This window comes from Bubalus bubalis, chromosome 6 (genome assembly GCF_019923935.1).
Source record: "Bubalus bubalis isolate 160015118507 breed Murrah chromosome 6, NDDB_SH_1, whole genome shotgun sequence".
Classification (NCBI taxonomy): Eukaryota; Metazoa; Chordata; class Mammalia; order Artiodactyla; family Bovidae; genus Bubalus; species Bubalus bubalis.
The window spans coordinates 91,376,369-91,390,667 of NC_059162.1; the positions used below are offsets into that span (position 1 = coordinate 91,376,369).

The window sequence follows — 14,299 nt, forward strand, 5'->3', positions numbered from 1 at the left end:
AGCTTACTCTATAAGAACAGTCGAGCTTCTGAAGCCTTGAATGCCAGCACCAAGTCAGGGTTTCTGCCCCAGAGAGAACTGGCCAAGGGAAAGAGGGGAAGAAAGAAGAGGAAGCACCTGGCTGCAATGGTGGCCACATTCTCCATCCAGGCCATGATCTGGCCCCCAAAAGTATTGCCCTGGTGATTGGCGTGGGGGGGCAGGACCAGCTCCACACTCTCCACCCGGGTCTTCTCGGCTGGCACCATGTGGCTACAGTCTCTGCTCTCCAGATCTGACCAAGGAGGGATAAAGCAAGGGAGGTGAGAAGATTCCCAAGGGCAGACCCTGCCATGGGCAGCCCAGGACCCCCTCCCCCACCACCACCACCACTCCACACAGCTTCTCTTATTCACTCAGCATCAAGGAGGTGTCATGTATCTCCCATCTCCCAGGGGGAGAGAGCTTGTTGGGTGAGGCCTGTGAAAGAGGAGGTCTTTCGCTTGGTGTGCAGGCTACTCAGCGATGACACAGGCAGGGAGGAGAGCAGTTGAAGCCCTAAGCCAAGGTCTGGAAACCAGACAGGCAGGACAGTCATAGGGAGCAACGAGACCCTGGCTTAGCTGGAGCTGAGGACAAGTAAAGGGACAGCACAAGATAAGGCTCAAACAAGGGCCCAGACGCCAGTCTAAGGCATCTAGACTGACCCTTGGGTAGAAGGGCTGTCGTGACAGGAGGGATCCACAGGGGCTGCAGTGGATGAATGGTGCCAGGGGCCTTGACGACCATAGGAAGAGCTGGGCCTGCCATGGCCCCCAGGCCCCGCATAAATAGGGCACATGGAATCTAGAGCACAGCTCACTGCCTTCACTGGGGTTCGCTACTTCTGCCTGCTCTCTCTCCACTCTGGGCGGCTGAACTATCCTTGATGGGTCTTAAAATTGCCTCCTTTAAGTTTCCAGTGAGACTCTGCATTCTCACTGTCTGGAGATCAGAGAACAAAACCAAGGTTACCCTCTAGACCTTTGCCCCCAGCCTGTGTCCTCTGTCAGAAAAACCTTGCTTCATCTCTCCACCTGTCAAAATCTTCCCAGTCCAAAGTAGATCTTGTGTGCCGGCACAGGACAATCTGCAGGATATGCTTTTAAGGGGAAAGGAGCAAGATATGGGACAGGAGGTACCGTTCCCCTATGGGGAAAGAAGAGAGGGTTGAAATGAGAGGTAGTATGCATTAATATGCCTTCCCTGGTGGCTCAGACAGTAAAGACTCGGCCTGCAGTGCAGGAGACCCAGGTTTGATCCCTGGGTCAGGAAGATCCCCTGGAGAAGGGAATGGCTACCCACTCCAGTATTCTTGCCTGGAAAATTTCATGGACAGAGGAGCCTGATGGGTTACAGTCCATGGAGTTGCAAAGAGTCGGACACAGCTGAGGGACTAACACTTTCACTTTGTTTTTTATGCATAAATTGCAGGAAATACTTCTGGAAAGATGGCCCCCAAATGAGTAACAGTAGCTGCCTTTTTGGAGGAGCCTGGGTTCTGGGGTAGAAGAGAGTCTTGCTGTTTATTCTATCTCTATCTTTTTATCCCTAGAGCTATCTCAATCTAGCTACCTATCTAGCTACCTGTCTACTGAGTTGGCCAAAAGAGGGAACATCCTACAGAAAAACCCAAATGAACTTCTTGGCCAACCCAATATATGCTTTTTTTTTATTATTTTAAGTCCTAAAAAGATCTTCATGACCAAGATAATCATGATGATGTGATCACTCACCTAGAGCCAGACATCCTGGAATGTGAAATCAAGTAGGCCTTAGAAAGCATCACTATGAACAAAGCTAGTGGAGGTGATGGAATTCCAGCTGAACTATTTCAAATCCTGGAAGATAATGATGCTGTGAAAGTGCTGCACTCAATATGCCAGCAAATTTGGAAAACCCAGCAGTGGCCACAGGACTGGAAAAGGTCAGTTTTCATTCCAATCCCAAAGAAAGGCAATGCCAAAGAATGCTCAAACTATCGCACAATTGCACTCATCTCACACGCTAGTAAAGTAATGCTCAAAATTCTCCAAGCCAGGCTTCAGCAATACGTGAACCGTGAACTTCCAGATGTTCAAACTGGTTTTAGAAAAGGCAGAGGAACCAGAGATCAAATTGCCAACATTCACTGGATCATGGAAAAAGCAAGAGAGTTCCAGAAAAACATCTATTTCTGCTTTATTGACTATGCCAAAGCCTTTGGCTGTGTGGATTACAATAAACTGTGGAAAATTCTGAAAGAGATGGGAATACCAGACCACCTGACCTGCTTCTTGAGAAACCTATATGCAGGTCAGGAAGCAACAGTTAGAACTGGACATGGAACAACAGACTGGTTCCAAATAGGAAAAGGAGTACATCAAGGCTGCATATCGTCACCCTGCTTATTTAACTTCTATGCAGAGTACATCATGAGAAACGCTGGGCTGGAGGAAGCACAAGCTGGAATCAAGATTGCCGGGAGAAATATCAATAACCTCAGATATGCTGATGACACCACCCTTATGGCAGAAAGTGAAGAGGAACTAAAAAGCCTCTTGATGATGGTGAAAGACGAGAGTGAAAAAGTTGGCTTAAAGCTCAACATTCAGAAAACTAAGATCATGGCATCTGGTCCCATCACTTCATAGCAAATAGATGGGGAAACAGCGGAAACAGTGTCAGACTTTATTTTTTGGGGCTCCAAAATCACTGCAGATGGTGATTGCAGCCATGAAATTAAAAGATTCTTACTCCTTGGAAGGAAAGTTATGACCAACCTATATAGCATATTCAAAAGCAGAGACATTACTTTGCCAACAAAGGTCCGTCTAGTCAAGGGTACTGTTTTTCCAGTGGTCACGTATGGATGTGAGAGTTGGACTGTGAAGAAAGCTGAGCACCGAAGAATTGGTGCTTTTGAACTGTGGTGTTGGAGAAGACTCTTGAGAGTCCCTTGGACTGCAAGGAGATCCAACCAGTCCCTTCTGAAGGAGATCAGTCCTGGGTGTTCTTTGGAAGGACTGATGCTAAAGCTGAAACTCTAATACTTTGGCCACCTCATGCGAAGAGTTGACTCATTGGAAAAGACTCTGATGCTGGGAGAGATTAGGGGCAGGAGGAGAAGGGGATGACAGAGGATGAGATGGCTGGATGGCATCACCAACTCGATGGACATGAGTTTGGGGGAACTCCAGGAGCCAGGGAGGCCTGGCATGCTGCAATTCATGGGGTCGCAAAGAGTCGGACATGACTGAGCGACTGAACTGAGGGTCCTCAAGGCCAAGATCAATACTACCTTCCCAAATACCTTGACTCCTAGAAACCCAAATGCATTTAGTGGATGACGAACTGTTTTCTATGTGTCCCAGCTTCATCTTCACGGCTCCTGGGAGCTGGGCAAGAGGTCCAAATGCTCCCTTTTCCCCACTAAGGGACCTTGAGGCAAGAGGGTTATCCAGGCCTGAGGCCATCACTGGGTGGATATCCCAGGGAGACTTCCTTCCTTTCTCTGCCCAGTAGGAGCCCCAGACAGAGGGGAGCATGTAGGACACGAGCTGCCCTCCCTACCCATGACACTCACCATCCTGAATGACGCAGTTGGCGAGGAGGTCCTTAATGGTGTCTGCGTAGACCAGTCGCATGCGCCGGCGCTCGGCAGCCACGCTGTGCTCCGTCTTTTCCTCTTCGGTCCGCGGCACGGTTGGCTTCAGCTTCACCTGTGGCGGGGGTGGAGTGGGGGTTTTCAGGACAAATTCCCTGAAATAGCATGAGGGCCTGGCCTCCTAGGATTGCAAGGAGATCAAACCAGTCAATCCTAGAGGAAATCAACACTGAACATTCATTGGAAGTACTGATGCTGAAGCTGAAGCTCCGACTCTTTGGAAAAGATCCTGTTACTGGGAAAAGTTGAGGGCAGGAGGAGAAGGGGACAACAGAGGATTAGATGGTTGGATGGCATCACCGACTCAATGGACATGAATCTGAGCAAATTCCAGGAGACAGTGAAGGATGGAGAGCCTGGCGTGCTATGGTCCATGGGGTCACAAAGAGCTGGACACGACTTAGTGACTGAACAACAACAACTGTCCCCCAGTAATCATCTCGCACCTGGGGCTCCTGGATGGTTACAAGTCTTGTCCCCTCTTTGTCCCCATCTTCCATCTCCATGTTGACTGATATATCATTTTCATCCTCCAGTGTCCCCTGAGCCCATTCTTGGGCAAAGGAACCGTGGATGAAGAATGTCAAGGCAGGACATGGAAGGCAATGGAAAGATCTGGAGAATCCTGCAGTGAGGTACACAGGGAGAGAAGGGGAAAAGCAGAGCAGGAAGGCACTTGGGGTTCAACCACAGCGGGGGATGGGCCTTCTTCTGGAAGCTATGGATTCCCTGCTGCACCTTCATCTCTACCACTCTACCAACCCCCAGAATCACTGCCCTAGAAAGGCACCCAGGTGGCCTGGCAGCATAGAGTGCCATGCTACCTTCACCCACCTTGGAGAGCTCCCTGTGGGCCACAAAGGTGGCTAAGGCCTTGCACACACACCACTGCTTCTCAGAGCACAGGTCCTCAGAGGCCACCTGGATGCCCACCTGGAAAGGAAGAGCAAGGTGGACAAGTGAGGAGGGAGGAACTAGAATCCTACAGCTTGAGATGGGAAGCATCACCAGGCCTGGCTTCTGGTATTCCTGTATCACCTACCAAGTCCAGGGGGCTAGAGATGTGGGATAGGTTCTGATTCTGGCCCTGGCTCCCTGGGGAACCTTGGGCATGTCAATTCCTTTCTCTGGATCTCAGTTTCCTCATCTGTAAAATGGGAATGATTGTACCTACCCTCACAGGGTTATTGAGAGGATCAAAATGAGACTGTTATGAAAGGGCTTGAAGTAAGTAATTTAAGTGTTGGCTAAATTGGAAGGACAGACAGCTTGGGGGTCCATAGGGGGACCCTGAGCCCTTATGGGGTGTCCAGAGCTACAGTCAAGATTCTGCTATCCAAGCCTCAGTGTGCCTCAGTAACCACTGGCCCAGCTGGGTAAAGTTGTCTGGGCCTGACGTCCATAAGTGGGAAGTAGAGGCCCTCCACCCTGCATCACCAAAGAGTTCTCTCATTAAACCTTCCACAATCCTGCAGCATAGGAATCATGTTCCCATTTTACAGATGTGAAGACAGAGGCTGTGGGAGGTAAGCTAATGGACCAAAGTCTACCACTCTCACTGCTTCAGCCCACTGATGTCAGGGCTAAGCACAGTGGCTGTCCTCCCTGCATTCACCTGGCTGCTGAACAGAGTGTCTGACACTAGGTATGAAGACCCAGGAAGCTGGAAGTCAAGGCCCACAGTGGAATCCACATCACTCGGAGACCTGAAGCACGTCCCTTCCCCTCCCTGGCCTCAGTTTCCCCTTCTGTGTTACGGCCATTAGACAATTAGATCCCTAGATCCTCCCAAACTTGCCAGCTATTTCAGAACTCTGTATCCTCAGCCAAGACGCTGTGAGTATGAGCACGTGTGCACTCAGGCTGGCGGCTGAGAACAAAGAGAAAGTGGAAACCACCCACCCAGTGGCTCACCTCCATGCTAGAGTTGAAGGCCCGGTTCACCTTGGCCTTGATATTCACCACTTGTCCAACACTGAAGAGGGAAAAGCAAGAGATGAGCCATCCAGAGGGACAAAAAGAGAGAACAGGGGCTTCAGATACTTGTGGGGCCTCTGCTGAGGGGAATTAGCCAAAAACTGTTACAGCATACAGAGCATACTCACATCTATGACGCTACCAAAGCAAGCTGGCAAGGCGGTGTTAGCCCCATTTTACAGGTGGGGAAGCTGAGGCAAGAGAAGTGGCATGATGTCACTCATCTCCTGCTTCCCCCTGCTCCCCCTAGTCCAATGAACGCTCAAGATTCTCTTTGCTCTCAACAGTCCCTCCTAAGCAAAGCTCCCCCACCCCCTACCTTCTTGTAGCCCGCCAAAATTTACTCCTAATACAGATCTCCATAAATAATATAATAATAATGAAAAAGTTTAAAATATTGCAAGAATTACTAAAGTGTGACAGAGACACTATATGAGCCAATGTTGTTGGAAAAATGAGGTCAATAGATTTGCTCAACACAGGGTTGCTACAAAACTTCAAGTTGTAAAAAATGCAAGATCTGCAAAGTGCAGTAAAATAAGGTATACCTGTATTTATCTACATACAGATAAAGCAAATTTAGCAAAGTGTTAAGTATTGACTCTCAGTGGTAATGATCACACCACTATTCAACTTTTCTATAATTTTGAAAGTTTTCATGATAAAATATTAGAAAAAGAACTTCCCTGACCCACCAATAAAAAGAAAATCTATTTTTGGCAGTGCTAAAATATGACCCTTCCCCTTCCTCCTCCTCCCCTCTCCTCTTCCTCTCTAGCCTCCCCTACAGCCAAGCAGTCACCCATTTGAACTCCCAAGCTTCTCTTCCTTCCTGTCTTCCATCTCACAGCTCAGGTCAAAATTGGCTCTATCCCCAGAGTCACTGCCCAGCCTCCTTGGGGGCCCCTTCAAGCCCCTAGTTTCCCAAAACCCCTCCAGAGGCAGCACCTATAGACAAATCTGACCTTTTCAGCCAGTTGTAAGAGAGCCCTTCCCCAGGACCAATACTCTTGGCAGACAGAGAAACATGTTAAATGATACCACAGTGATACCAACAGTAAAACCCAGATGACGGGGAACCCTAGAAAGCAAATGACCAAGGTTCTTCAACAAACAAACTTCAAGGAAAAACAGAGAGAGACAGGGAGTGGGAGGAGGAAGGAGAGGGTGCAGGGAGAGGGTGATGGGGGAGATGTAGGGCCTACAGGTTAAAAAAAAGACTTGAGGCAATTCCCTGGCAGTCCGGTAGTTAGGACTCAGTGCTTTCACTGCTGGGGACCAGGTTCCATCCCCGGTCAGGGAACTAGGATCCCATGAGGCATGAAGCATTGCCAAAGGGAAAACAAAAGACTTAAGAGACCAAGTAACCAAATGCAACCTTATTTGCATCATGACTTGAACAAAATAAAGCAAAAAACTATAAAGCAAAGCAAATAAATTCAGGAGACACTGTGGTCAGCTGAACACTGGATATTTGATGGTGGTGAGAAACGGTTCATTTTGTTTAGCGGTAGTAGTGGTACTGAAGTTACGTTTTTTAAAAGTTATTCCTTAGAGATGCATTTTGAGGCATTTTTAAATGGCTAAAGCAAAAACAAGCAAACAAAAAAACCTTTCCCAGCTTTCCTCAGGTATGGCCAGGACTTTCCAGGTCGCCAACCATGCTCCAGGCCCCTCTCCAGCTTGCCCTCACACCCACACCCTCCTCTGCCCAGACTCACCTCCACTCTCCTGGGTCCTATGGCAGGCCCATCCAACACTACATGCCCCACCCCAGCCTTCTCTATCGTTGCTCCTCAGGTGTCAGATCCTGTTTTGGCAGCAGAGACTCAGAGTTGACCCAGACACAGCTCCACTGGCCTACACATTCTCACGGCATGCAGTACTGGAGCCAGCTCAAATACCTCCTCCAGGAAGCCACCCGTGACTACCCTCTGTGGCCCTATGTGCTGTGCTCAGTCACTCAGTCGTGTCCAACTCTTTGTGACCCCATGAACTGTAGCCCACCAGGCTCCTTATCCATGGGATTCTCCAGGTAAAAATACTGGAGCGGGTAGCCTATCCCTTCTTCAGGGGAACTTCCCGACCCAGGACTCGAACCAGGGCCTCCTGCACTGCAGACAGATTCTTTACCGGCTGAGTTACCAGGGAAGCCCCTGTGCCACTATGCACGCATACGTTCAGTCGTGCCCAGCTCTTTGCAACCCTATGGACTATAACCCGCCAGACCCCTTTGTCCATGGAGATTCTCCAGGCAAGAATACTAGAGTGGGTTGTCACTTCCTTTTCCAGTGCCTCTATCAGTTCAGTCACTCAGTCGTGTCCAACTTTTCGCAACCCCATGGACCGCAGCACGCTAGGCCTCCCTGTCCATCACCAACTCCCGGAGTTCACCCAAACTCATGTCCATTGAGTTGGTGATGCCATCCAACCATCTCATCCTCTGTTGTTCCCTGCTCCTCCTGCCTTCAATCTTTCCCAGCATCAGGGTCTTTTCAAATGAGTCAGTTCTTTGCATCAGGTGTCCAAAGTATTGGAATTTCAGCTTCAGCATCAGTCCTTTCAGTGAATATTCAGGACTGATCTCCTTTAGGATGGACTGGTTGGATCTCTTTGCTGTCCAAGGGACTCTCAAGAGTCTTCTCCAGCACCACACAGTGCCTTTATACCCACCCTCAAAAACAGAGGCAACGTAGCCCATTGGTTGGGCTTCCCAGGTGCCCCAGTGGAAGAAGAATCCACCTGCAATGCAGAAGGCACAGGAGACACAGGTTTGATCCCTGAGTTGGGAAGATCCCTGGAGAAGGGCATGGCAACCACTCCAGTATTCTTGCCTGGAAAATTCCATGGACAGAGGAGCCAGGTGGGCAGTAGTCCTTAGGGTCACAAAAAGTTGGACACAACTGAAATACTGGCCATGCCTGCACACAGAGCCTACTAGTTAAGAGCAAGCTCTCCAGGGCCAGACTGCCTTGCTTGTAGTATATCCTGAGGTCTCCACCAGCTGTAAGCCCTTAAGTAAGTTACTTTACTTCTCTGTGCCTCAGTTTCCTCACCTGTAAAAGGAGGATACTAATAGCCAGGGTCTCACAGTGTTGTTCTGAGGACTTAGTAAGTTAATTATCAATAGTAAAAAGACATTACAGTTATTATAAAATATTGAATATAGTTTCTCGTGTTATACAGTAGCGCCTTCTCCCCCCATTTTTTTTAAACTGGAGTATAACTGCTTTACAACGGTGTACACCTGAAACCAACAGAATATTGTAAATGAACCACACTCCATGTAAAAAATTGTTTACATGTTTTTAAAAAGGCTTACAAATAACTCATCAGTATGGGTTCATTAGGGCTTCCCTGGTAGTTCAGCTGGTAAAGAATCGGCTTGCAATGCAGGAGACCTGGGTTTGATCCCTGGGTTGGGAAGATCCCTCAGAGGTTGGCATGGCAACCCACTCCAGTATTCTTGCCTGGAGAATCCCCATGGACAGGAGAACCTGGCGGACTGTAGCCCATGGGGTCACACAGAGTTGGACACGACAGAGCAACTATGCACAGCACATGGGTTCATTAACTGTGACAAAGGTACCGTATGAATGTGAGATGTTATAGCAACTCTGTGCCATCTACAGTGTTTTTGCAAATCAAAAACTATTCTAAAATAAGATATTCAAAAATGAGTACTACAAAGCACCCATATGTCAAAGATCATTATTTGCCTGGAATTTACCCCTTTGAATTGAAATTATATTTCTATATCTGTCTCCCTGAAGACTGGGAGCTCCTGGGGCACAGAGACTATGTTCCAGTTGACTTTGTGGACTCCAAACCCTGCATGGGCCCTGGTCCAAAAAAGGCACAGGTAGTGATGAACGACTGAATAAGTAAGTACAGGGACTGCCCAAACTTCCTCCTTAACCACGACTCATGGGGCACCAGGAAGTCCTGGATAAGTCCTTGGCACTTGATGTCCCAGGCACTGAGAGTTCAGAAGCAGGCCTGGAGGCCGGAGCACTGCATGCAGCCCCTGCAGCCTGCCCTGGGCTGAGGGCTTGGCATGCTCCTTGGGTCCTAGCAAAACTGTGTGAAGACCAAGCTCAGTGTAGTGTAATGAAAACCTTTCTAACCAGTACAGACTTCAAACAAACAAAACTAGTAGGTAATGAGCTCCCCATTCCTGCTTTTACTTCACATTCCTGGAGGTATGTGAGCAGAGGCTGAATGGTCCAAACTTCTGGCTCAGGCTCTGCCAAGGCACCTTGTCTAGGGACCTCCCCACAGTCTGATGACCAATGACCCACACAGAAGAGCCAAGCCCCAAAAGGCATTCCCTGATTAAGTCTAACCAGCAACCCTGAATATTCATTGGAAAGATTGATGCTGAAGCTGAAACTCCAATAATTTGGCCACCAGATTTGAAGAGCTGACTCATTGGAAAAGACCCTGATGCTGGAAAAGCTTGAGGGCAGGAGGAAAAGGGGGTGACAGAGGATGAGATGTTTGGATGGCATTACCAACTCAATGGACCTGAGTTAGAGCAAACTCCGGGAGATAGTGAAGGACAGAGAAGCCTGGCGTGCTGCAGTCCATGGGATTGCAAAGAGTTGGACATGACTTAGTGACTGAACAACAACTTCCATTTTGAAGATAAGAAAATTGAGGACCAGAGAAAGAAATTGACTTCCCCAAAGTCACACAACACCCCATGCTGCAGCTTGAGCAACATCCAACTCCAAAGCTGGCTGAGGAAGCCCACCCCACGGCACCTGGCCGCAGGGGCAGCTCCTAGCTCACTGCTGTCCCAGAGACCTTGCAGATGGGTCATGGCTCCAGAAAGGCTGCCCCCTGTCCATCTGCAAAGGCCCTCAGCTGAGGCAGGTGCCAGGCAGCACAAAGGCTGATAAGGCGGGAGATGGGGGAAGGTCTCTGGGCTCGTGATGGGGAGACCAGAAAGAGAGGCAGGAGGCCACTTACCTAATGGTGTGCTCAAAATAGATGTCATCCATGGAGGCTGTGACACAGGGGCACCCTGCATGCCTCTCCGCTGGCATCAGGAGAAGAAAGCCATCCGTTAGCAGCCTCCCCGTGGCCCAGGCCTCTGATCAATATCAGGCCTCTGATCAATATCAGCAGGCCCTCCTAGCTAAGGCCTGCCTCCTCGCTCACACCCCCACCATTCTTTACTTTCCTCACCGTGATTATGACACCCTGACCCTGTCTTACTTATCTGGGTTTTGTCTGTCTAGTGCCTCTCCCTTCTGCTAGACCACAAGTTACTCGAGGGCAAGGAATTTCGCCTATATTGTTCACTGCTGTGCCCAGTCCTGGAGCAGTGCCTGGCATGCAGTATTCAATAAGCAGCCATTGAATGAATGATCACGCCATGCTTATTCCACTTCCTGACTTCCTCGAGTGCCCAGGCAACCTCACCCACCTTTGTCTGCTTGCCTGAGTCACTCTCATCCTGAGGACTCTGCTCCCAGGCCTGAGTCCTTCTAGAATTCCTTCTCTACTTCCGGGGATGGGTCAGGGTCGTCCCGGGTCTGTTCTCCTAGAGCCCCAGTTCCGCCTCCCTTTCCCAACCCCTATCAGACAGTGCAGGGGGACAGTTAGGTCTCCTGTATGCTCCCCTGCTACCATCAGTCTGTGACTCCCTGTGGGCTGGAGAATACTGGGGCATCGAAGGCAACAAAATGAGCTCCATCCAACCTCCACTCAACTCTGCCCAATGCCATGGGTTTTGCTACTGCCAGCCTCAGAGCAACCACATCTAACGCTACGCTGCATCAGAGCAGGGACCCTAGGGTCCAGGACCAGCACTCAGAGCCCTGGGGGTTTGCAGGCAAGAGGGTGGGCCCAAGCTGAGCATGTGAAACTTGAAGAGGGCATCACAGGCAGGTGGAGCAGCCTGAGTGAAGGCAGGGATGAGAGAAGAGAGCGGCTCTCAGGAACGGCCTCTCCCCTGGTGTGTGTGGCCAGGGCTGGGAGGGCAGCCATGCCGGGTTCAGCCTCACCAGACAGGCAGGCGGTGGCGTCGATCCACTTGAGCAGCTGCCCGACACTCAGCTCGCCACGCTGGTTGGTGTGGCAGGGCAGCACCAGCTGGCTCATCTGCACCTCCGTGGGGTTCCGGTAGCCCTCGCCATCTGCCATGTTGTCGCTGTCAGTGCGTGAGGCTGACTTCCGGGACGTGCGGTTGGAGAACACGGAGGCCAGGCCCTGGGGAGCAGGTGGGACAGTCAGCTCACAGCAGAGTCTCCGGGTCTGCCAGCCCCTGAGATCCCCAAGACCACCTGGCAAGAAAACCCAACTCCAAGAGTGGCCAGCACCCTCCAGCCCAGGGTCTCAGACCCCAGGGGCTCTCTGGATGCCCCTATTATGCCCAGCTTCCTTTTGGCCACAAATTCCATGTTAACATATCCTTGGACCTGAGGGAGGGGGTGAGGAGAAAGGGATGGAGCAGAGTATTAATTCAGCTGTAGGCCAGCTTTTTCAAGTTTTGCCTCAGATTCACCTTCGTTCTGGTAAGATTTCCTGTCTCTATTCAGGGAGGCCTAATAAGCCCTACGGGCTTCTCTGGTAGCTCAGCTGGTAAAAAAACCCGCCTGCAATACAGGAGACCCCGGTTCGATTCTTGGGTTGGGAAGATCCCCTAGAGAAGGGATAGGCTACTCACTTCAGTATTCTTGGGCTTCCCTGGTGGCCCAGATGGTAAAGAATCCGCCTGCAATACGGGAGACCTGGGTTCAATCCCTGTGTTGAAAAGATCCCCTGGAGGGAGGGCATGGCAACCCACTACAGTATTCTTGCCTGGAGAATCCCCAAGGACAGAGAAGCCTGGCGGGCTACAGTCCATGGGGTCACAAAGAGTCTGACATGACTGAGTGACTAAGCACCACACAGCACAGTGAGCCCTACAATAGTCAAGCCCAGGGATCTGCTCCTATTTCATCCCATAAGGACCCCTTCCTCAGGCTCTTCATGTTACGGATGACATCGGAAGCAGCACCTCGGCTGGTGCTCCTCCGTTGTCAGCACTTGGCTCTACTGACAGGGAAGGCTCCAGCCAGTCACTGACCAGCTGTCTGATCCAGACCAGGGCTGGAACAGCTGCCAGCTGGAGAACCAGCAGAGAAAATCCTAGAACTCATGAATAAGAGGAGGAGTCTCTGCCCAGGGTCCAGCTTGTGAGTCTCACTTGCCAGGCAACAGAGGTAGACGTGCCTGGCAGTCCCCTGGATGGGGTGGGATAAGAAGGGGAGCTGACCTGCCATCCTGTCTCTCTGGTCAGCTTTCCCTCATCACACTGTGAACAGAGCTGGGGACACCTGCCTGTGTGAGAAAATGACAAGTAGGGATAGGCACATGGGTTCCAGGTTTCATGCATGCGTGCAGGCTAAGTTGCTTCAGTCGTATCCGACTCCTTACGACCCTGTGGACGGTAGACCCCCAGGCTCCTCTGTCCATGGGATTCTCCAGGCAAGAATACTGGAGTGGATTGCCATGCCCTCCTCCAGGGGATATTCCCAACCCAGGAATCAAACCTGCAACTCTTACATCTCCTGCTTTGGCAAGAGGGTTCTTTACCACTAGCGCCAAATGGTAAGCCCTCCAATTTTCATGGCCATTGCCACTTGTGGTGATAAGTCCCTGCTAATACTTATAAAGTGCTTATAAAGTATCAGATACTCTTCTAAGCACTTTACAAGTCCTAATTCAAATTTTATCCATACAACAAACCTCTGAAAGAGGTACATTATTATATTCATTTTAAAGATTAGGAAACTGAAGCTCAAGTGCGTGCCAAGCCCAGCTGTGACTCCAGAGGTCTAGCCACTGCGACTGAGGTCCTAATCACCACACTACACTGCCTGCAGGGCTTCCAGGGGCCCAGGATGAGGAATCCAGGGCCCTGGATGTGGATTCAGCAGCAAAAGTGCTATGACCTATGCTGACCCTGCTACCGCTACAGGCTGGGGGCAGTGATGGCTCAGGGAAAGGATGGGCCTCATTCTGGGGGCTATACTCTCTGCATAGCTCCTCTCACAAGGATTCCATAGCTAATGCAGTAAATTCAAAACATACCAAGTTGACTTGCTTAAGGTCACTGACCCCTAAGAGGTAGCCCTGGGATTTGAACCAAGCTAGTCTGACCCAGAACAACTTGTGGGTTCCTTGGAGAGGCAGCTCCTTGCCAAGGGCCCCTAAATACCAAGTGCAGCGCTGGGGACCAAAATGAGAGAGAAGAGGGCAGTTGCCCCAGGAGCTCGCAGCCTGGGTGGGGACCTGCGGGCACCAGGCTGCCAGGCTGTTGCAAGCAGCTTCCAGACCACTGCGATCCAAACAGCAGGAGCCGTCACCATGGTAACCATTGCCAAGGCATTTCCAGCCTGGTATGTGCTGGGGGCTGCCTGGATGTGGATGTGGGTGGCTGACTTTCTAGGTGTGGGAGACGGTAGAGGGAGGAAGCAGGCAGACTGTGTTTACCCACACTCTTCCCAAGCCCCTCCCACAGCTAGTTCTGGGACAAGCATTCCAGAAAGAAGTCCTGGAGAAAAGCAAGGTGGAAGCAAGACGCAGAGAGTAAGGGGGAAGAAGAAAAGCAGAGTATGTGGAGTTTCTGGGCAGTTCCAGATGTGCACACAGGGAAGAGGCCCC

At 50.4% G+C, this 14,299-nt stretch overlaps 1 protein-coding gene across 6 annotated transcripts in view; it reads right to left on the minus strand.

Annotated features, from left to right (window-relative positions):
• ACOT11 (acyl-CoA thioesterase 11) overlaps positions 1-14,299 on the minus strand; it is a 49,289-nt gene that overhangs the window by 12,393 nt on the left and 22,597 nt on the right. For all 6 annotated transcript variants that reach the window (XM_045166155.1, XM_045166156.1, XM_045166154.1 and 3 more), the window contains exons 2-7: positions 11,656-11,860; positions 10,616-10,685; positions 5,579-5,639; positions 4,499-4,597; positions 3,584-3,719; positions 118-274 (exon numbers count right to left, since the gene is read on the minus strand). In XM_045166155.1, coding sequence (XP_045022090.1) covers positions 118-274; positions 3,584-3,719; positions 4,499-4,597; positions 5,579-5,639; positions 10,616-10,685; positions 11,656-11,860 — 728 coding nt within the window. The remainder of the gene's footprint in view (positions 1-117; positions 275-3,583; positions 3,720-4,498; positions 4,598-5,578; positions 5,640-10,615; positions 10,686-11,655; positions 11,861-14,299) is intronic.